Source organism: Mandrillus leucophaeus, unplaced genomic scaffold (assembly GCF_000951045.1).
Source record: "Mandrillus leucophaeus isolate KB7577 unplaced genomic scaffold, Mleu.le_1.0 Scaffold3, whole genome shotgun sequence".
Lineage (NCBI taxonomy): Eukaryota > Metazoa > Chordata > Mammalia > Primates > Cercopithecidae > Mandrillus > Mandrillus leucophaeus.
This window is the reverse complement of record NW_012103142.1, coordinates 3134155-3158679: the sequence shown is the minus strand read 5'-3', so window position 1 is coordinate 3158679 and position 24525 is coordinate 3134155. Positions and strand designations below refer to the sequence as shown.

The following is a 24525-nucleotide window of genomic DNA, read 5'->3' as shown; positions in this document are numbered from 1 at the left end:
CTCCCGAAGTGCCAGGATTACAGGCATGAGCCACTGCACCCGGCCATTTCTCATTTCTTAAATGGAAATTCCCTTCTAAATCAAGTCATATTTTAGTCTATTTCCTTAACTCCTTCTGCTGTTACATGACTTCAGTCACCTCAAAGTAATCCAGGAATAAAAGTTTTAGAAAAGACATTTATAATACAAATAAGCAGCAAATATCTCTAATGATTATCCCATCATGGTCCAAAGCCTGGCAAATATAAGTCATATTTTTATCAAATTAGCACACATCCAAAAAAAATACTTTAAAACTCAGTATCCAAATACCATATTTAGCATATTTAACAACAGCACATCAAAACAATCTCTTGGTCTACAATGGTAAGGTTAAATCTAAGGTTCCCAAATAAAATTTGCAAAAGAATTTCTTTGATCATTTTTAAATTCTAAAATGTACAGATCTCTAGACCCATATGTGGGCCATTTCTGTAGTGTCTGCCCAGACAGCAAAAGGATGCAGCTGGCAGGCTGCCTCCCTTTAATCTTTCCTTAGAGCAGGTGTTAATGAGATCAAGGTCAGAAGTTCAATCAGGAATGGTCCAACTAACTTTGTTCAGAGAGAAACTCTCACAGTCACAGAGGACATCCCCTAGCTTCAGTCACTCACCTAATAAATGTTTTATTTATTATTCATGATCACTAACAGAAGAGACAACTCAAGATGAACTACCGACTGTGGGTCAGAGGCATTTTTGTGTAAAAGATCACATGTGCCCTCTGGCACCTGAAAATTGTATTTGTTACCAACACTTAAAATGGTCACAAGTTTTAAGCTTCTGTTGCTGCTGCCCGTAGGAGGTTTGGCAGCTATAAAAATTGGATGGTGACCCAAAACAGTAATTTTTTTAAAAAGAAGAGGAAGGTAAACGAGACAAATTTCTCTGAAAACCCTCAATTAAACTTACTGGAAGTTTTGGTTCTTTATTGGGTAAAATTACTTTTACATTGTAAGCACCTAACAAATGTTTTTAAAATAGGCTAAAATGCAGGAATTTTTCTACATTGAGTCAAGTCTTTTGGCTTCAAACATTTGCCAGCGGAATAGAGAACTATGAGACATTCAGCCATGTGTCTTATTTTGTTTAAGTAACAAATCACTGATATCTAGGTGACCATCTACCGCTAGTAAGCAAGACACTTATAAAACAATACATGGAAATTAAAATCCTATTTTTCTAATACCATGATCCCTAAACACTGGCTTAACATATTTAGGAAGAAAAGCAAAACAATCAAGTGTAGCACTGATAATCTCTTAAACTAGATGTTCTTAAATTAGCGTAGCCACATCAGTAAGATCCTAGGGGCTCCCAAAGGTGCTCTGGGGTTCCATAAATGCTTGGCTTGCATTTCATTTTCAAAATATCCTTTATACTTGCAAAGCTGTGACACTATCTCTGTCACATATAATAATGTGTAATGAAAAACAGCATACACACTCAAGTGTGTTAAAAATCAAATGCAAACACATCCCTTAAAGCTGCCAGGCCACCTTGATTTTATGCAGACCTAGGAATAAAGTTTCTGCTGCCAGCTTTTTCCACATATCTCAACTTCTTGTAAACATGTCACTGATTAGGAAAGCTGCAGCTCCACACTGAACATTCTTAAAACTCAGGTTTGCACATAGCTACTTATGTAAAATTATATTCAGGAATAGAAGTTGTCTGTAGAAATAGGATTTCCTCGATACTATACAATCAAAATAAAATGTGAAAATAAAAAGCAGCAGCTGTGATTATAATGGCATCCATAATCCAATTACAAATTTAAGTCTTAATGTTCTCAATTTAGAAGAAATTCGCACTAATGAAACAAGTGTATGCTAATGAAGAATCACTTATCTGTGACTTTTTTCTCGCTATGAAGAAGTTAAATTACTAAAACAGTCTAAATAGTCAAATAATAAATTCACAGATTTTGAATTTTCTTCTGCACAAAAAACAAGCAGTACAGCCAAAGGACTTTGAAATCTCTATGGCCATTGCTTCCACGATGCTACAAACTCCACAGTACCCTTCATACAGCAGTCACAGAAATTCACAACTTGATTTTGAAGTTCAGTAAAATGTCTTCAGTCAACTGTCTTTTTACTTTCAGTTAATATTCCAATTATATCCACTTATTTACTGTATTAGAATTTGTAAGCATCTTGGCAGAATGGCAATGTCCTCGAATTACCAGATTGGTAAAAAATAAAAAGTTATAATTAACTTAAACAATGCCTCTGACATATTTATTAAAATAACTGAATCTGGAAAAAAAGAAAAATCATTAACAAATATATAAAATAATAGCCCTCTTTGATAGGACCTTCAGTGAGCCTAGGGCACTCTTCCTCAGATTTTTCCACTTAAAAATATTAAGGCTATATTATGAGAATATGGGAGTCTGTGGCTATTTTGTGTTTTGATAGCCACAGACTCCCACATTCTCATAATAGAGCCTTAGGAAAACCAGGCAAAGAATACACAACCTTTTAATATTTTCTCTTAACAATTCTTGTGAATTTTGTGTTATATTTCATAATATATCCTTTTACTTTAAAATTTTAAAGAGTTCCTTCCCCTCTAAAAACCTTTGAGTAAAACTAGAACTCCAGGAAGATGCATCACTTTCATTCCAAGTCTTTGACCTGACATAACCAAGTGGCCACTAACACCCCAGGACAAGAAGCAGGGACCAACATCTGATGCACTCCAATGCATTTCCATCTGCAGTAATTAAAACATTTTCCCCAGCCTATTCAAGATCAAAATTTATTCTTCCTTGAATGAATTAACTTACATTTTCATGTTTCATATGTTTAAGTAACCGCAGTTCTCTGTAGGTTCTTTTGGCATGAATGATGGACTGAAATGGTCTGGAGAGCTTCTTCACTGCCACACGTAATCCCGTTTTTGTGTCAAAAGCGGCACTAAGGAGAAAAAAAGGGAAAAAAACTCACCATTAAAAAGGCGTTCTAAATACCATTTTGGGGTATTTATACGGCTATTTCCAAATTAAAGGGTTATAACAAAATACAAAAAAAAAGCATAAAGATAAAAAGCAAAATGACCTATTATCCCACTATCCAAATAAAGCTTGTTATTATTTTTGGTGTTTTCTCCTTGTCTTTTCTATGTATCTAAATCAGGAGTCAGCAAATTTTTTTCTATGAAGGGCCAGATAGTAATATTTTCAACTTTGCAAACCCTAAGACCTCTGTCACAACTACTCAACTCTGGTTGTAGGAGGAAAGCAGCCAGAAAATAAGTTTAAAAATGGGTGTGGCTGTGTTCTAATAAAATTTACAAAAACTGGCAGCTGCCTGATCTAGATGAGCCAACAGATTAATAAACAGAGTTGAATTCTGTCTTCCCTGCCTAGGCCTCACTGTCGTCACCTTGCCACATACACTGCCTGATTAGAGTCAAGGCCCAGGAAACCGTGTTTTCAGGACGATAAATTGCCACAAATATTTCTGGAGCACCTACAAAGTACTTGGCCCTTCAGGGAATGGGGGAAGAGCAAAACAGAATAATAAAATAATTTCAAATGGTGATGAAAATACTATGACTAAATAAAAGGGTAATGGGATAAAGAGTGACAGAGAGCCAGCGGAGTTATGACACTTTAGCTAGGATGGCTGAGGAATCACATCTGACCTGAGAAGGAAACAATGTAATGATTAAATTCCCTATATAAATATATAAGAAAAAAAGCTTCAAGTAGAAGAAATAATAATATTAATGTTTATTGAGTCTTTACCCACACATACAAGAAATTATTCTAAGCCCTTTACATTAATTTGTCTCAATTCAGCTTTTGTAATTCCCCGAATCTCCTATGAAAAAACACTATTATCATTCTCCAACTTACAAATAAGCAACTGAAGCACAGAGAGGTTAAGTAACTTGACCATGGTCACAAAGCTTAAAAGTGGCAGAGCAGGGAGTCTGGATCCAGAGCTTATGCTACTGACCACTTGACTCTGCTATCTCTCAGAAGAGCAAGTGCAAACAAATGAAAAAAGAAACAGAGGTAGGAAAACTATGGCATGCTGGAGTGAGTGACAGAAAGACAGAAGGGCTGTGTGGGTGGAGCACAGGGTGCAAGGGGAGAGTGGGAAGGGATGATATAAGAGATGCAGGCAGTGGCTAGATCATGGAGGACATCTACAGCAAAAATGAGATGTGTATTTTAATTATTTTTAGAAATCATCGCCGGGTACGGTGGCTCACGCCTGTAATCCCAGCACCTTGGGAGGCCGAGGCGGGTGGATCACAAGGTCAGGAGTTCGAGACCAGTCTGACCAACATGGTGAAATTCCGTTTCTACCAAAAATACAAAATTAACCGGGCGCAGTGGCGGGTGCCTGTAATCCCAGCTACTCGGGAGGCTGAGGCAGGAGAATCGCTTGATTCCAAGAGGCAGAGGTTGCAGTGAGCTGAGATTGCGCCATTGCACTCCAGCCTGGCAACAAGAGTGAAACTCTGTCTCAAAAAAATATATAATAGTAATAACAGAAATTGTCTGGGCCAGTTCCATTATGCCTCATCCTCCAGTTTGTCTCGGTCTCTAATATGTATCTAAGACTTTCTGGTCATCTATTATCACCAAACTCTCTGCCTGCCAAACTTGCTTTTACAACTCTGTACCTACTCCAGTTCCCTTCCTTTCACTCCCAAACTTTTATGCCATGCCCTCAATCTTCAAATCCCAATTTGTGATAAACTCCTATAAATCTGCAACCTCTTTTCTGAACCTTCCCTCCATCTCTGTGAAACTAGGCCATTTCTAGAAGACACTGCTTCTCTTAGAGCCCTGCCATTAGAAAGCATTCTCTAATAGCCCAGATACCTCCTGGCTAGCAGGTGGGTAGGAGTCTTCCTTGGCAGCCATTACCACTTCAGGACCATTACTTTCCATTTGTTCTATAAAATACCTCTTGCTCACAACCCTGATAAACCTATCCCTCTCTGCTGCTGGTATCCACTAACCTGAAATTTTCCATCATTCATTGAAAAGTTAGTGTCTATCCAGAAGATCTCTCTACACTCCCAACTTCTGTCATCACTCTTGGCAACTTCAACATCCAGGTGAACGGCACACCCAACATCCTGTTTCCTGATCTCTCTAGGAAACTCCACCACACCCAGCCGTCTTCACAGTCACACTCTAGACCTTTATTCCTACCAAAAACTGCCCCACCTACAAAATTTTGAATGCCAGCAGCATTTGCTTTTCATCACAAACCTAGTTACTTCTAGTTTACTTGCACCCTGAATACAACAATTTGTTAACCTCGTCATTGCTTGTTTCTCTCCTTCAGCCCTCTTCTGTCTTCATGTCCCTTCCTGTTCCGTGATTATAATCACTTCCTTGTACTTCTCTCTCTCTCTCTCTCTCTCTCTCTCTCTCTGATGTACTCACCTGGATAAAATTTAACCTTGGGTAATCTCAACCACTTAATTCTCCCATGACTGAATCCAAGGAACTAACTGAGGTTGAACAAAAAAGACTGTAGAATCAGATTTTCATTCTTAGTTTCCGACCTTAATCTCAAAGAGGCTCTCAATAAAGCCATTTTCTTCTAGTAAGTTCATTTTCCTACTCGAAAATGATCATTTGACATGTTCTCTCTCAAATCTCCAACTCACCCTCTTCCCTCAAGAGTTGCCCTTACCTTCACTAAGAAAACAGAAACCATTAAGAGGGGAGCTCCATTTGCTTATCCCCAAATCTATAAACCCATCGTCTCCACCTTCCCTGTTGCTATAACTAAGAATATACCCTTTCTTATCAAAATTCAAGACCACAATATATGCTTTGGAGCCACCCTCCTCATCTTCTCAAGGATTTCCCTTCTTCACTCCTCTTCTCCCTTGCATCATCAGTGTCTCCCTATCTACTGGACCATTCTCATCAGCAGAAATGCACTCTACTTGTTTGCCACCTTCAACCAACAAACAAAAGACTTCCCTTGACAGTTCTCCATCACAGTTAAAATTCTCCAAAAAAATCACCTACACCAGAGGTTCCCAGATCAGCAGCATCAGTTTCACCTGGGAATTTATAGGAAATGAAAATTCTCAGGTACCACCCCAGAGTTACGGAATGAGAAACTTTGACCTAGGTCTAATAATCTGTATTTTATCAAGCCCTCCACATTAGTCTGATACATATTACAGTTTGAGAACCACTAATCTATACCTTTGCTACTCAAAGTGTGCTCCATTGATTGCTCCATGGACCAGTAGCGCTGGCATTATCTGGGAGCTCATTAGAAAATGCAGGATCTCTGCAGACAACAGGAAAGGAGAAAGGAGAAAGGAAAAGGAAAATGAAGAGGAAAAGGAAAGGACAGGACACCTTGGGCCCTAAAATAGAATTTACATTTTGACAAGATTTCCAGGTGATTAATATACCTCTTAAGATGTGAGAAGCACACATCTACATAACTGACTCATTTCAATTCCATTCTTCCCTCAATCCATTCCACTGAAACTGCTCTTCTCAAGGTCATTAATGATCTCTGCTACCAAATCCACTTTTCTAAGATTAGTAATTGACATAGTCACCACTTTCTCTAAATACTGTCCATCCTGGAGTCTTTATCAACACTTCTATTGGTTTTCTATGACCCCTGTGGCAGCTCCATCTCTGTCTCCACTGCATGTGCTGCTTCTACTCAAACTCTCTATGTTGGAGTTCTTCAGGACATGGTACTGGGCCCTGTTCTCTCTCCCATATTCTCTTTCTAGATAATCTCATCTATGTCCACAACTTTAAATTAAATGCCATCTATATATTGAAAACTCCCAAATTTATGTCTCTCACTGAAATCTCTTCTCTGTGTCCTGACGTCTCCATGAGAAAGACACATAAGCACCTGAAACGCAGCAAGTACAAAACACCCAGAACTATTCTTCTCCATGTCTCTGTTATCCAATAAATGGATTGTTCATCCAGTTGCTCGAGCTAGACATTTGATTGTCATCCTTGATTTCTCCCTTTCCTCAGTCCCCATTCAAATCTATTGGCAAGTCTCATGGTTTTCACCTCCAAAATACATCTCAAAGTCAACTGCTCTTCATTTCACCACTATCATATTAGTCCACGTCACCAGCCTGCCGGTCCTTCTAATATGCTCTCCAAATGCAGCCAATACAGTCTTTTAAAAATACAAATGATGCCAGGCACAATGGCTCAAGCCTATAAACCTAGCACTTTGGGAGGCCAGGGTAGGAGGACTGTTTGAGCCCAGAAGTTTGAGATCAGCCTGAGCAACACAGCAAGACCCTGTATCTACAAAAAATAAAAAATTGGTTGGGTGTGGTGGCTCACGCCTGTAATCCCAGCACTTTGGGAGGCCAAGGCGGGTGGATCACTTGAGGTCAGGAGTTTGAGACCAGCTTGGCCAATATGGTAAAACCCGTTTCTACTAAAAAAATACAAAATTTAGTGGGGCGTGGTGGCACACACTTGTAACCCCAGCTACTTGGGAGGCTGAGGCGGGAGGATCGCTTGAACCCAGGAGGTGGAGGTTGCACTGAGGTAAGATTGTGTCACTGCACTCAAGCCTGAGCAACAAAGTGAGACTCTGTCTCAAAAAAATAATTATAAATAAATTAAAAATCAGTCAGGCAGCCAGACGCAGTGGCTCACACCTGTAATCCCAGCACTTTGGGAGGCCATGGTTACGAGTTTGAGACCAGCCTGGCCAACATGGTGAAATCCTGTCTCTACTAAAAATATACATTAAAAAAAATTAGCTGGGTGTGGTGGCAGGAGCCTGCAATCCCAGCTACTCAGGAGGCTGAGGCAGAAGAATTGCTTGAACCAGGGAGGCGGAGGTTGCAGTGAGCTGAGATCACGCCATTACACTCCAGCCTGGGCAACAAGAGCAAAACTCCATCTCAAAAAAAAAAAAAAAAAAAAAAAATTAGGCATGGGCCACCATGCCCAGCTACTTGGGAGGCTGAGGCAGGAGGACTGCTTGAGCCCAGGAGGGTTGAAGCTGCTGTGTGCCATGATGGCACCACTGCACTCTAGCCTGGAAGATACAGTGAGACTGTCTCAAAACGAAAAATAAAAAATAGCAATAAAAGTACAAATTAGATCACACCGCTCCCCTCCTTCAAACCGTTCAAGAAATCTCCTTGGCATACAGAGTAAAACACAAATTTCTCATGATGGCCTACAAGGCCCAGGTGATCTGGCCACCACTGATTATTCTACCTGCTCCTGTGCTACTCTTTCCCTCTCTCTCGGCCACTGTGTTCTGTTAGCTCCTTTCAGTTCTTTTAACTATTCAGACAGGCTGCTCCTGGTTCCTAGGACTTTCTTCTCCTCTGCACCCATCCCACTCCATAGCTAAATCCTTGCCCTTCAAGTATTGGTTTAAATAGTCACCTGCTCAGGAACCTGTCAGGGACCTCTAAGAAGCAATTACTCTGTTACAATGCCCTCACTGACTCCTTCCTTATCCCACATAAAGGAGGGTGGTTGTTCTCTTCTTTCCCACTCCCACTGCTCCTACAGACCCATAAATTAGTAACAACTTCTCTCTCAAAAGTAGCAAGTAAATGTATACTCATCTCTAAACCCAGTTCTCTAAACTAGTTCTGGTGAGACTGGAAAAATGGCCATTGCCCCTGCGGGACCCAGCTTTTTCAACTTCCCACCTCAGAGTTTGCCTGCCACCTGCAAGTTGAGCACTTTCTTCTCTCCTCCGCTGGTAAGTCCGCTGGGGAGCAAGGAACAGCAGCAGTTTTCTAGCTGATCTGACTGATTAAGTGTGCAAGTTCAATTAACTAGGGAAGAAAGAAGCCCACTTAAGTTGCCTATCCAAGCCACTCTGCATGCCAGCTTTACTAATAAAGTAAATATTTTTATCTCTATTTGACTCCTGAATCTATTCAGCAAAAGGCAGGCTAGAATTAATCAGTACCCTACAGACCCCAACAATCACAATTTATTATTACATGTTTATAATACTCCAACAGAGTGATTAAATAAGAGCCGAGACTTTGGAATTAGACTATCTGGATTTTAATTCCAGTTCTGTCACTTAATAGCTATATAATCTTGAGGATGTTAATTAAATTTTTTCATGAAATGAGAATTATGTTTATATTTCATCTGTAGGGTATTTGTTAGAATTAAATGTGATAACTTTTATAGTGGGTTTGGCAAGGAGCTTGGTCCATGGCAAAGCTGGAATACTCCTCTCAATCACATTTGTAAAAGTAGAGCTACAAGTAAAACCTTGTTTTCATGAACAGCATTATAAAATGAAATTATCTTTATGATAAACAGGTTCTCCAAACTAAAATTCAGGACATACTGTTTAACAAGTTTTTTCCCCAATTGTGAATTTACATGAAGCCTTCCAAAGTTATCAAATTAATTCACATCTTATAAAATCATTGGTATAGTAAAAAATAGCTGAAAGAAACATAAAAATTAGAAGCAGTTATTACAATATTAGGATGTCATTGTCACTCATCTACTGCTGTGAATCCAGTACATAACATACAAGGATAATCATTAAATAAACTTCAATGTTTTGTTACACATTCATACTTGCCTCCCCTTGTGTCACACACACATAGAAAATCTGGGTTACTAGATTCTTCATATATCCTAATAAAATTGTTTAACTTCTAAATTTATTGATGCACACCTTCCTTTATTCACAATGGATTTAAAGCAGACTGGAATTGCATATATAAAACCTGACAAAATGGTAAGAGATTAAGAGAAAATAAGAAAGTCTGTACAGGTGAGGTTAGCATATATCATGAGGTCCTTTCTTTCTTTTTTTTTTTTTTGAGACGGAGTCTTGCTCTGTCACCCAGGCTGGAGTGCAGTGGCACGATCTCGGCTCATTGCAAGTTCCGACTCCCCGGTTCATGCCATTCTCCTGCCTCAGCCTCCCCAGCAGCTGGGACTACAGGCGCCCGCCACCACACCCGACTAATTTTTTTGTATTTTTAGTGGAGACAGGGTTTCACCATGTTAGCCAGGATGGTCTCAATCTCCTGACCTCATGATTCGCCTGCCTCAGTCTCCCAAAGTGCTGGGATTACAGGCATGAGCCTGCAAGTTCCAAATGAAAATAGAATGATAAGGTATTTCTTGCTAGGTGCAGTGGCTCACACCTGTAATCCTAGCACTTTGGAAGTCTGAGGCAGGAAGACAGCTTCAGCTCAGGAGTTCAAGACCAGCCTGGGCAACTTCATGAGGTAGTGAGACCCTGTGTCTAAAAAAAAAGAAAAAAACATTAGGCGGGCATGGCGGCACACACCTGTTGTCTCAGCTACTTTGGGTGGCTGAAGTAAGAAGATCGCTTGAACTCAGGAGTTCAAGGCTTCAGTGAGCCATTGATTGTATAACTGCACTTCAGCCTGGGTGACAGAGCAAAACCCTGTCCCCCAACCCAGCAAAAAAAAAAAAAAAAAAGATATTTCTTCATTGTACCTTTAAAAGTTGATTGTTTATGATCTCAAGGAACTAAGAAATCTAGCTGAGGAGTCAAAATGAACAGAGGAACACGTAAATACATTTACCAGACTTTTACAAAGCAATACAATTGTTTCCTCTAATCCATTCTTTACACTCCAGCAAGACCAATTTAAAACAATTTTACTCAACAGTTCACAACTCAAGAAACTCCAACAGCTCTCTACTACCTAAAGAACCATTTGTAGACTTTTTAGAAAAGCAACTGCCTAAGTCCCACTCCAGACCTCATTCTTAATTTCTGGCGGTATGTTTAAAAGTTCCACAAGTGAGTCTGAAGCACAAGAAGAATGAGAACCACAACTGGGTTCACCCTACCTGAGATGTTCCTCCTGTCAGGACAGTCCTTTTCATATCCATTCTCTTGGTTTATGTTTTCTCTTGTCTGAAAATGTTTGCTTTTCTTCTGTCCAAATATCCATCTTTTTAAATAATCTTCAAATCCTTCCTCCTCCATGAAACCATACTGACCACTATAACTCACAATGTCTCCACTTCTCTGTACACATCAATACCTTCATACATATATACACAATTTATTAATATTTTAGGTCTATTGCTCTTACACATTGGTGGGGCATTTAACACTGTCTGATGGACGACTGGCAAATTTCCTTCACCACAGTAAATCTAACATGTAAGCATCAATATTTACACCCATATATTTCAAACTTTCAAAATACGTTGCATTAATACCTAGAGTTATTGAAAACTTCAGGTAACTTCTGGTTCATTCCTGACTGGAATTTTTAAAACTACTGTCAATCATCAGTGCTAATGATGATATCCGCTTCACATATCTAAACTGAATGAACCATTCAAGTTTGTAACATCAATCCCATTCCAACAGAAGTTAGTGCTACATCTTTGGTATCTTCAACAAGTGTGTAGGAAAGTAATCAAGGGAAAGCATGAAACATTACATCTCAATAGATTGAGAATCCAAAGGGTCAGACATTCTTGAGAATAGGTTTGAAAGTACAAATTTGGAAGTATAGTATATGAACAAGACCATTGTTGAGACTATGAGATAATGAATTCAAAAAGCATATGCAAAGAGAAAAGAAAATTTAAGAATGGATCATGGAGCAGAAAGAAAAGAGGCAGGAAAAACTGACCAATGGATGAAATAGGAGAATTAGAGAAACACAAGGAAAAATCTGAACACCAGAGTACTTTAAGGGGGTGTTAAAAAAAATAAAAGAGCACATTAAATGTTAAGATGTATACATCATGACACTAAAGTTAGTTACCGCCTCACAGCCTTAAAGTAATTAAAGCAGTAGCAATGATAATTCAGGAAAATGCATTGTATCTTCTAAGGTATCAGAATATATAATGTGCCTAAATGACATTCTAAATCAAACAAGGCTGATCTTCCTGAGTTCCTGCTACCTTGGATCCATAAGATCTTCAAAATTTCAGTCTGTTATTACCTAATATTTTTAAAACTAAGCAAGCCTTCCCAGATGCAAGAGCCTTCAAAAACGTACAGAAAATTAATACACAATGGACTACTTCTTTGTATAATTCACAATGGACTAGCTCTCTTTGTGGACTTCTAAACAGCATTTCATTTCTAGGAGTTTGAAAATGCTAAATAGTGAAAGACAGGAGACGAAGGACACAGAATACCAGAAGAGACACTACGGAAAATGGTGCCTACCTACCAACTGGGACTTCATGCTAATTTCCTTTCCACAAAAAATTCAAAACACCCAAAGCTGGGGCCATGACAATGACAAAACACAATTGTTCATGAAAACTGGGTCTCCCTCCTAATTAGTTGTTTCTCAAACGTGCCAGTGATACACCTGGCCTCTTCAAACATGCTTGTGCAAGTTCTCCCATCCATTAAGCTTATCGGGTTATAACTAGGACCTGGACCATTAGAAATGCTGCTACTCTCCTAGAAATAATAAAAATCATGTTTAGAGAGGCCCAATTTATAATGCAAAAAGTATAGCATTTCTATCTTTTTGCAGGTGGAAGGTTCATATTATCCCATCTAGTCTTTACTCAGGACCAACCAATCCAAATATATAGGGTTATACAAGTGATTCTCAACTAAAGGTGATTTTGCCCTCCCTACCCCTCAAGAGGTATGCGGCAATGTCTAGATGTTTTTGGTTGTCACAACTGGGAATTGCTATTAGTATATAGCAAGTAGGAGACAGGAATGCTGCTAAACATACTACAACGCACAAGTCCGTACCCCACAACAAATCATTATCCCACCTAAAATGTCAATAGGTTGAATTACTCTGGGTTATACGGGTTGAATAACCTAATCTGAAAATCCAAAACCTAAAATGCTTCAAAATCCAAAACTTTTTGGGCATCAACATGATGCTCAAGAGAAATATGCATTGGAGCATTTCAGATTTTGGATATTTTGAAAAAAGATGCTCAACTGGGAAGTATAATACAAATATTCCAAAATCCAAAATCCAAAACATTTGTGATCCGAAGCATTTTGGATAAGGAACACTGAACCTGTACTATATTTGGGAATGCAGAAAGAGCTTAATAGATGCTCATAGTACTTACTGCCTGTTCTCTTAATTTGCTAACTTTTTTCTGTTTGCTCTAGCATCAGTATCATTTAATATTGAGATTGCTCATTTCACAACAGATCATTCAAAGCATAACGCGCTCAGAACACTAAACTAGGAATCAGAAAATGAGGCAAGCCAAACTTAATGTCAAATGAGGGAATGACATAAGAAGTATATCAGTATAAGAAGCCAATATCAACATTTCACTTCAACTTAATACTATGCTCATTAGTACATAATAGTTTATTACACTGAATGAGGAAGACAACTAATATTTTCACCAGCATTTGGTAGCCTGGAGAAGAAAACATAAATAGAAACTATTTATTTGAAAGCCTAAGTTCCAGAAAGTTCATGCCAGCTAAAGCCCTAAATAAAAGATTTGACAGGAGAGAAAAAAAGAGATAGCCATTGGAGATATTAAAAGCAAAGCAATTATTTCTGAGAATCAAGTTATACCTACTACAGGGATGAGGAAATACAAGAAAGATGAGTTAAATACACACTTGCATAAGCCAGACATCTCAACCGTGTGTCAGACAAAAGTAAGGGTATGATTAGGGCCACATGTTATAGGTGAGAAGACTGTCACAGCCAGAGACATTACCCCAAGTGCAAGTATAGGGATGGGTTAAGGAACTAAAGGACTCTTACCCTCACAGTTCCTTTTTCCTCGTAAAACATCCTCCCTGAGCCCTTGGCAGATCAAAAGATGTTGTTTTGACTTCGTGTGAACACATGCTGATGTCATCATTTCTACATCTGAATCATCAGATGGAAAGGCTTATCTGACACAGATTTCCAATATATACCTTTGCATAAAATTACCTTAGATGTAAAAAGTGACCAGTATGTCAATCTTAGTCCATTTTGTGTTGCTATAATAGAGTATCACAGATTGGGTAATTTATTAAAAAATAAACTTATTTCTCACAGTCCATGAGGCGGGGAAGTCCAGTATCAAGGTGCTGGCATCTAGTTAGGGCCTTCTTGCTGTGTAATCCAGTAGTGGAAGGCAAGAGGGTGACAGAAGACAAGAGACGGTGAGAGAGAGAGAGCAAGAGGGGACTGAACCTGCTTTAATAATAAAGCCACTCTAGTGATAACTAACCCACTTCCTTGATCATGACATTAATCCAGTCAGGAGTGCAGAGCCCTCATGACCTGATCACTTCTTAGGCCCCACTCCCTAACACTGTTGCATTGGGGATTAAGTTTCTAACATATGAACTTTGGGGAATACATTCAAACCACAGCAGTCACTCAATTTGAGACACAGAAAAATCTAAAAAGATCCTAAGAGAGGAATTAGCAATACAAAGGTAGATTTCAAATGCCAACTTAAGCAGGAAGAATGCAGAAAATAAAAGCTACAAAGGACTCCTAAAGCCATCTCTGAGGAAACATAAATATGTCTCCTCTGGACTGATACTTTTTTTTTTTTTTGAGACTGAGTCTTGCTGTGTTGCCCAGGCAGGAGCGCAGGGGTGCGATCTGGACTCACTGCAACCTCCGCCTCCCCGGTTCAAGCGATTCTCATGCCTCAGTCTCCCAAATAGCTGGGATTACAGGCACACACCACCACACCCAGCTAATTTTTGCAGAGACAGGTTTCACCATGTTGGCCAGGCTGGTCTCCAACTCCTGACCTCAAGTGATCCGCCCACCTCAGCCTCCTAGAGTGCTGGGATTACAGGCGTGAACCACCACACACAGCCTGGACTGATATTTTCGAAAGCAGGTACCCTTCTTCTGTTTTAAATCTCTGTAAACAAAACACCTAGTATAGTGCACTGGAAATACTAAATTCATGAACTTATGAAAACAAAGGACAAAACTGGTATGCCTTTTTTTTCTTCACATGCTCACATGTTGTGTGGTGTCTACATTTTAAGCCATAAGCTTGAAAATGCAATCAATACATACTTTTGAGTAGAATGACAGTAAGGCACACATACTCACATACACACACCTTCCTTCATATCACAGGCACCGTGACAATATCATGAAGGTCTAAGAGAAGTAAGTTTTGAGGAAAATAAGGAATTTGTAACCACACATTCAAGTAACAGGAGCCAACATGTTCAGGGTCTAATGTTACTCAGACAGCAGGTCTAGACAAAATAAACATTTGTTCTATTACCTTTCTGTTATGTTGCCATGGGAATCTATGTTTGCAGGAAAACTTATTTTCTGCAACTTGATGATAGAGCAGTAAAAGAGGGAGAGCTCTGATGAAAAGAGGAGGGGGGCTTACATCTGTAAAGGCAGGGAGGACAATAAATAATATGGGTTTTTATAGGGTCACATGTCTGTAGAATCTTTCAATCTATACAATGTATTCAAGTTTAACAGAGAAGTCCTTGGGACCTCAAAGCCAAGATATTAATGACAGATAACAATGGTCCAATCTCTACTAAAAGTATTATAATGGGGAAAAGGCAGAGGAATGTAAGTCAGAAAAAGAGTCAAATAAAATCAAATAAATAAGATCTTAAATGTTTAACTGTTGAAAGAAGGTAAAAATGACTTTTAAAACACGATCCAAAAGTAAGAAAAACCCTAAAAGGCAAAGAAGTTAAAAAACAATCTGCCAGCAGACTCATCTTCCTTTTCCAGCTAAACTCAAGAGCTAAGCTCTGCTCCCTTCCTTTTGGCAACAAAAACCTGAAAAAGTAAAGGAAGCCCATGTTATTTAAAGAGCTGGACTGGAATACCCTAAATTTCTAGGGCCCAACAAAAATACTGGCTCTGGCACTCTGGGACTGCTGGAATGAGAGTTGTGAGCATGGGTCAGGGCTCTGCATCAATTCATCTAACTCCACCATTCTATCCTATTCACAGTAGTCATTTAGGGTAGAATGGGTAAGGAACCGAAATGAAACACTTGGGACCCTAGAGCGCAGTGATCTGTCAAAACATGATTTAGGTCATGTCCTTCCTCTGGTCACAACCCTCCAAGGCTTCCCCTCTCACTCAAAGGAAAAGTCACAGTCTTTAGAAAGGCAAATAAGACCCTACATGATCCCTGAACATCTGCGACCCATCCCTCACTCCACTTTTCTCCCTATATTTGGCCCCTGGTTCATTTAGCTCCAGCTGTACTGGCCTCTTAGCTATTTCCTGGAACACAGGGCCCTTACCTCAGGGCTTTTGCACACTTGTTAATCCTCAGCCTAGAATGTTCTTACATCCTCACCCATGTCCAACCAGTGTTCTATATCACCTTCTTCAGGTTTTTGCTCAATTGTTACTTTATCAATGATGCTTACCCTGTTCACCTTGCTTAAAAGTGCAATAGGCACCCTAGCACTCACTCTCCTTCCCTTGTTGCATTTTCTCCACAGCACTTACCTCACACACTATAAATTTTACTTGTTTATTATATACTTCCACTGCCATCCCCATTAGAATATAGCTTCCTTTTTTTTTTTTGTTTTGTTTGTTTCTGGAGACAGGGGCTCACTCTGTCACCCAGGCTGGAGTACACTGGCAGGATCACAGCTCACTACAGTCTCAACTTCTCAGGCTCAAGCAGTCCTTCCACCTCAGCCTCCCAAGTAGCTGGAACTACAGGAGTGTGCCACCAAGCTTGCCTAATTTTTTATTTTTATTTTTTAGTAGAGGAGTCTCCCCATTTTGCCCAGGCTGCTGGTTTCTAACTACCGGGCTCAAGGAAACCTCCTACCTTGGCCTCCCAAAGTGTAGGGATTACAGAATATAATCTCTCACTGCACCTGGCCAGAATATAGCTTCTTAAGGCAGAAATTTTTGTCTTTGTTATTCATATTTCATCTCCAGCACTTACAGCAAACCATACATGGTAGACACTCAAGGTATAATGAGTCCTGTCCTCAAGGAGATTACCATGAACCTATGTTCCTTCCCCTTTCTCTCTATAATCTTGTACCCTGTAACACTCTTTGTAACTTTGTAACACAAAGTTCAAAAAAACAGCACTAAAATATATCCATTTGCCCAAGGCCAAAACTTGGAAATCCTAGACTCCTCACTCTCGTATACTTCTTTCCCCACTACATTCAGCCTTGGAGCCAAGCATGCCCAAAACCCAGTATTTTGTTAAGTGCAGAATTTACAAACCACCACTTCTTCTTCCCTAGAATAAATTATTAATAGACTTGAACACTGCATGAGAAAACTGGTTAATTTTGTAAATCCTTAACACATACATCCAAGTGTACCTCAGAGATATCATGAGTTCAGTTCCAGATAACCACAACAAAGTGAGTATCACAAAAAAAATGAGTAACATGAATTTTTTGGTTTCCCAATGCAAATACAAGTTATATTTACATGATACTGTACTCTATTAAGTATGCACTAGTAGTATGTCAAAATACACACACACACACACACATACACACACCTTAATTTAAAAATATTTTATTGGCTAGGCACGATGGCTCATATCTATTAATTCCAGCACTTTGGGAGGCTGAGGCAGAAGGATCGCTTGAGGTCAGAGTTTGAGACCAGCCTAATCAACATGGTGAAACCCCATCTCTATTAAAAATACAAAGATTAGCTGGGCATGGTGGCGCATACCTGTAATCCCAGCTACTCGGGAGGCTAAGGGGGGAGAATTGCTTGAACCTGGGAGGTGGAGGGTGCAGTGAGCCGAGATTGTGCCACTGCACTCCAGCCTGGGTGACAGAGCGAGACTCTGTCTCGAAAAAATAAATGAATGAATAAATAAATAAATAAATAAATAAAACACTTTTTTGCTAAAAAATGCTAAGGGTCACCTGGGCCTTCAGCAAGTCATTATCTTCTTGCTGGTGGAAGGTCTTGTCTCAGTGTTGATGGCTGCTGACTGATCAAGGTGATAATTGCTGAAGGTTGGAATGACTATGGCAATTCCTAAAAATAAGACAACAGTGAAGCTTGCTGCATTGATTTACTCTTCCTTTCGTGACAGATTTCTCTGTAGCCTGCAATGGTGTTTGACAGCATTTTACCCACAGTAGAACTATTTTCAAAATGGGAGTCGATCCTCTCAAACCTTGCTGCTGCTTTATCAACTAAGTTTATGTAATATTCTAAACCCTTTGTTGTCATTTCAACAATGTTCATAAGCATCTTCACCAACGGTAGATTCCACCTCAAGAAACTACTTGCTTTATTCATTTCTGAGAAGCAATGTCTCATCTATGGAAGTTTTTATTATTATTATTATTTTTTGAGATGTACTCTTGCTCTATCACCCAGGCTGGAGTGCAGTGACACAATCTCGGTTGCCACTTGGTTGCAGTGGCTCACTGCAACCTCCACTTCCCGGGTTCAAGCAATTCTCCTGCCTCAGCCTCCCAAGCAGCTGGGACTACAGGTACACGCCACAACACCAAAAAATACAAAAAACAAATTTTTGTATTTTTTGTAGAGGCAGAGTTTCGCCATGTTGGCCAGGCTGGTCTCAAACTCCTGACCTCAGATGATCTGCCTGCCTCAGCCTCCCAAAGTGCTGGAATTACAGATGTTAGCCACCGCCCCCAGCCACCTTGCACTATAAAGTTATGCTATGGAGACAAGTTCTTTCCTTAAACCTATGAACCACCCTCTGCTAGCTTCAAACTTATCTTTTGCAGCTTTCTCACCTGTCTCAAACTTCATACAATTAAAGAGAGTTAGGGCTTTGCTCTAGATTAGGCTTTGGCTTAAGGGCATGTTGTGGTTGGTCTGTTCTTTTATCCAGACCACTAAAACTTTCTCCATCTCAGCAACAAGGCTGTTTTGCTTTCTAATCATTCATTTGTTTACTGGAATATAACTTTTAATTTCCTTCAAAAACTTTTCATTTGCATTCACAAATTGGCTGTTTGGTACAAGAAGCCTAGCTTTCAGCTTATCTCAGTTTTCGACATGCCTTCCTCACTGTTTAATCATTTCTAGCTTTTGATTTAAAGTAAGAGACATGCAACCATTCCTTTCACTTGAACACTTAGAAACCACTGTAGTGCTATTAATTGGCCTAATTCCAATATTATTGTGTCTCAGGGAATAAGGAGGCCTTAGGAGATGGAGAGAGGCAACAGCTGGTTGGCAGAGCAGTCAGAACACACACAATGTTTATCAATTAAGTCTGCCTATGGGCATGGTTCCAGATACCTCAAAACAATTACAACAGTAACATCAAAGATCAGTGATCTCAGATCCCCATAACATTTAATAAGAAGAAGAAAGTTTGAAATATTGCGAGAATTGCCGGGCACAGTGGCTCACACCTGTAATCCCAGCGTTTGGGGAGGCCGAGGCAGGCAGATCACAAGGTCAGGAGTTCGAAAACCGCCTGACCAACATGGTGAAACCCCATCTCTACTAAAAATACAAAAATTAGCTGGGCGTGGTGGCACATGCCTATAGTCCCAGCTACTCGGGAGGCTGAGGCAGGAAAATCACTTGAAACTGGAAGGCGGAGGTTGCAGTGAGCCGAGATCACGCCACCGAACGCCAGCCTGGGTGACAAAGCGAAACTCTGTCTCAAAAAAAAAGAAAGAAAAAGAAAAGAAATATTGCGAGAATTACCAAAATGTGACATGGAGACATGAAGTGAGCACATGCTGTTGGTAAAATGATGCCAATAGACTTGCTTACCACAGGGTTGTCACAAACCTTCAATTTGTAAAAAAAAAAAAAAAAAAAAGCAATTATCTGTGAAGCATAAGATGAGTTGTGCCTGTACTTAATTTATGGGAGCACTGTGAAAGACAAACAACTCCAAATACTGATGTTTCTTTTACAAAAAACATTTCCAAGTTTAAAGAAGTTTTTGGTTATTTTTCTGATGAAATAGGTGCATGACTTCCATAGCAGCCATGAGAAGAAATTCCTAAGCTCTAAGTCAGGGGTGCCCACTTTATAATGAGACTTTTCTGAGCACTGCAGTAATTATACCTCTTAGATAAGAACAAATCAGTTTTACAACAAATTTTACTGCAAAAAGCAAAAATCTAATATATTTTCAAAGGGCTGGAGAGGCAGTTATTTCTATTTATATCCTATATGTACATAACACAAACATGTATGGACAGTCCCAACTTTACATAAATGCACACTAAGAATTTCAAACCAATAGGATTCATAAATTCAGGAATTAACTATTTGCACTGCCTAATAATTCCTTCAGAAAAAAATTTAATCTGGGCAATGAGTGCATTTTTGGTTTATCAGTTCTGAGAAGGAGACATGACTTTAATGGGTTAAATTAAGTCATTTCCCCTCACATAAACTGGGCAATGACACTGGTGGGATTGCTTTCCTACACTCAAGCTCTATTCCGAGTGACTCAGCAATCCCTTTTTCACAATAGGAGGCGAACTGCATAAGAGAAGGTGCCACCACACAACCTCAGCAGCCCACATCTATCGGAAAGGAGACTACTAAAAGTAGCACTGACAAGTATGCCATTCTTTTAATGAATGAGTCCATCTATAAAATGGGGTTAATAAATATCAGCCTCCATGGAGCTAGTGAGAACTGATTGATAACGCTTTGAATGAAAACACTTTATAAACTGCAAAAATCCCTAAAAATGTCATTTAATTCTAAAGTGAGGGTGATCTACCCCAGTGAATTCTTCCATCTTTGAACTGTAGGCCCTAGAGGCTCAGCAATATCTGTACTCTTGCCCATGAAAGGCAAAGTCAACACAGATCATCTCTGAGACTGGGCTAGGAAGAAATCAAAAGCAGAGTACTCCTCAGTATCAAGAAATCAAACTGCCAGAATTGAAAACCTGGAGATCCCAGATAAGCTTATTTTAAAGAAGAACCAGTGGAGGCCAGGTGCAGTGGCTTACTCCTGTAATCCCAGGACTTTGGGAGGCCAAGGTGGGCGGAACACGCGGTCAGGAGTTCGAGACTAGCCTGACCAACATGGTAAAATCCCATCTCTACTGAAAATACAAAAATCAGCCAGGCGTGGTGGCGTGCACTTGTAATCCCAGCTACTCAGGAGAATTACTTGAACCCGGGAGGCAGAGGTTGCCGTGAGCCGAGATTGTGCCACTGCACTCCAGCCTGGGCAAAAAAAAAAAAAAAAAAAAAAACAGTGGAAAAATGGGATTTGATAAATAAAATGACTTTACAGTCAGCTTCAAATGAACTCTTTCTTAAAACAATCTTTATACATAAATAATACAAATGTTTGCCATTAATTATGTTTAAAGATTTCTTATTGACTAGCACTGGTAACATACAGGCAACTACCTTACTTTTGGTTACAAAGAAAAGAATGGAAAGCTCAGCATGGACCTACTATCACTACTAGAAAAGTAGACCTTCTCACTGGTCAGGAGTCAAGAAAGTCACCCTTGTATACTTAATAATGATGTATTTTTATTTCTTTGCGCCCTGGCTCATTCTAAAAAAAATAAAAAATAATTTAAAAAAAGATTTAAAATGGTGAATGGCCACTAATAGTTTAAAAAAAGTTAGCTTCATTTATTTTTATTATACTAGAATAATCTTGTTCCACAAAGCACTTAAGAAGTTGTATTTTATTTCTTAGCAAGTTTTGCTATCCTTTTACCAAAGGTTTTGTTATATACTTTCTATGCTGAAGATACAGTGCACAGCACAATGCTAGAACATAGCAAGCAATCCACAAAATGTAGTTATTAAACCCAATAGACTATAAGCTCCAGTTGAGAATGGATTGTCTTGTTTCTGTCTTGTTTAGCACTCTACTTCCAGAACCTACTAGCTATCTGGCCCATAGTAGGTATTCAATAAACACTGTTGAATAAACAGTTGAATATGATCTAAGAGTAATTCTCAACTATCACCTCCTATTTTATGGTTACCAGTGCCCCACCTCCTCTAATCAACAGCAAGGGCCTGGAAAAACAGTACCCCAGAGGAAAGGCACTTTTAAGTTCCTGTTTGTATTTCCTTAAACTCACCACAAAGATTCTCCCCTTCTGTCCCAAAACCCCAAAATCAATGCTTTGCAACAATGTATTCTTAAACAATTTTGCTTCATTTCCCCTCACAGACAATGCATAAAGTTCCTTAAAACTGCAAGACCTAGTCTAGTTCCCTTTACCCTTTAAAGGAAAGGCATATATGTAAAATCTTATTTTGATTCATAGTTGGTTATCACACAGGCTGCTACTTGTTTTTTTACTATACTTAGTATAAATTAAAATAATATAGGCTTAAAATAATTTATGTTACACATCAAAGTATACCGCACTTCAGAGCAATAATTAGGAAACTGACAAATATTTCAATGAATGAATTTTATTCACTGAAATATTCTATTCATTTATTTTCATTCTTGAAAATAAAATTCAGGGACTGGGTGTGGTGGCTCATCCCTATAATCCCAGCACTTTGGGAGGCCAACGTGGGAGAAATGCTTGAGGCCAGGAGTTTGAGACCAGCCTGGGCAACACAGTAAGACCCTATCTCTACAAAATAAATAAATATTAATAAAATAAAATTCGGAGATATTTTTGGAAGCAGACTTCACGTCCAGTTCAAGAAGTCACACAAAAAATGCTGTGTCCTTACTTTATAGTTGTAACTCCTATCTGACCTAAAACAGTAGTATCACCAACCTGATTGCCTAATCTTTGAGTCCAAATTCCCTAAATTATTTGGATTCAAATGGACTGTTATTCCCTAAAATCAAATCTGCTCTCAAAAAAATGAAGATGGATGTCCAGACACAGTGGCTCACCCCTGTAATCTCAGCACTTTGGGAGGCCAAGGTGAGCAGATCACCTGAAGTAAGGAGTTAGAGACCAGCCTGGCCAACGTGGTGAAACCCTGTCTGTATTAAAAAATACAAAAATCAGCCGGGCATGGTGTTGCACACTTGTAATTCCAGCTACTTGGGAGCCTGAGGCAGGAGAATCGCTTGAATCCAGGAGGTGGAGGTTACAGTGAACAGAGGTGGTGCCATTGCACTCCAACCTGGGCAACAGAGTAAGACTCTGTCTCAAAATAAAAAAAAAAAGAAGAAGAAGAGTATCATAGGCTCCAAAGTGGATTCTAAAAGAAGTTCCAAAAAATGTTTTCTGCCACACATAAAAAGGTACTCATTGAAAGAACAACTTTAGGCGGGGCACAGTGGCTCAGGCCTGTAATCCCAGCACTTTGGGAGGCCAAGGAGGGCAGATCACTCAAGGTCAGGAGTCTGAGACCAGCCTGGCCAACATGGAGAACCCCGTCTCTACTAAAAATACAAAAATTAGCTGGGTATGGTGGAGGGCACCTGTAGTCCCAGCTACTCGGGAGGCTGAGGCAGGAGAATCGCTTGAACCCAGGAGGTGGAAGTTGCAGTGAGCCGAGATGGCACCACTGCACTCAAGCCTGGGCAACAGAGTGAGACTTCATCTCAAAGAAAAGAACAACTTCAAATAACTACACCGAAACTCTGAATAAGATAACACTTAATTGTAAATCTAAATTCTGGTATTTTCATTCCAATATTAGTTATAATTGTTTATTGTTAACTGTCAAATAATTTCAGTTTCAGTTGTATTTTCCTTCACCAATATGCTGTAGGTTACATCTTAAATCCCTTTAGTAGAAAGACTACTAAACAAACAAGCAAATAAAAAAACTCTGCCCCCCTGGAAAGACACAAGACACTTAACAGTGCTTGTCTTTGAGAAAGACAGTAGAGTGGCTGGAGAACAAAAAACGAGACTTTACACTGAATACCTTTTTTTTTTTGAGACAGAGTCTCGCTCTGTCGCCCAGGCTGGAGTGCAGTGCCGCGATCTCGGCTCACTGCAACCTCCGCCTTCCGGGTTCACATCATTCTCCTGCCTCAGCCTCCCGAGTAGCTGGGACTACAGGCACGTGCCACCACACCAGGCTAATTTTTTGTATTTTTAGTAGAGATGGGGTTTCACTGTGTTAGCCAGGATGGTCTCGATCTCCGGATCTCCTGATCCACCCGCCTCGGCCTCCCAAACTACTGGGATTACAGGCTTGAGCCACCGCGTCCGGCCCACTGAATACCTTTTTAAAACTTTCAAATTTTATACAATGTCAATATATTACCTATTTTTAAAAATCTGTTCAATAAAAGTACTTTTAAGTGTCAGATACTGCTGGCTTTTTTTTTATTTTGAGACGGAGTCTCGCTCCGTCGCCCAGGCTGGAGTGCAGTGGCGCCATCTCGGCTCGCTGCAAGCTCCGCCTCCCGGGTTTACGCCATTCTCCTGCCTCAGCCTCCCGGTTAGCTGGGACTACAGGCGCCCGCCACCTCGCCCGGCTACTTTTTCGTATTTTTTAGTAGAGACGGGGTTTCACCGTGTTAACCAGGACGGTCTCAATCTCCCGACCTCGTGATCCGCCCGTCTCAGCCTCCCAAAGTGCTGGGATTACAGGCTTGAGCCACCGCGCCCTGCCTCTGCTGGCTTTTATACCACAGAAAA

The 24525-nt window shown here is 39.8% G+C and overlaps 1 protein-coding gene across 2 annotated transcripts in view; it reads right to left on the bottom strand.

Moving 5' to 3' along the window:
* Positions 1 to 24525, bottom strand: part of MAPK14 (mitogen-activated protein kinase 14) — a 94798-nt gene that overhangs the window by 67669 nt on the left and 2604 nt on the right. For both annotated transcript variants that reach the window (XM_011986581.1, XM_011986582.1), the window contains exon 2: positions 2829 to 2962. In XM_011986581.1, the coding sequence (XP_011841971.1) occupies positions 2829 to 2962 (134 nt within the window). The remainder of the gene's footprint in view (positions 1 to 2828; positions 2963 to 24525) is intronic.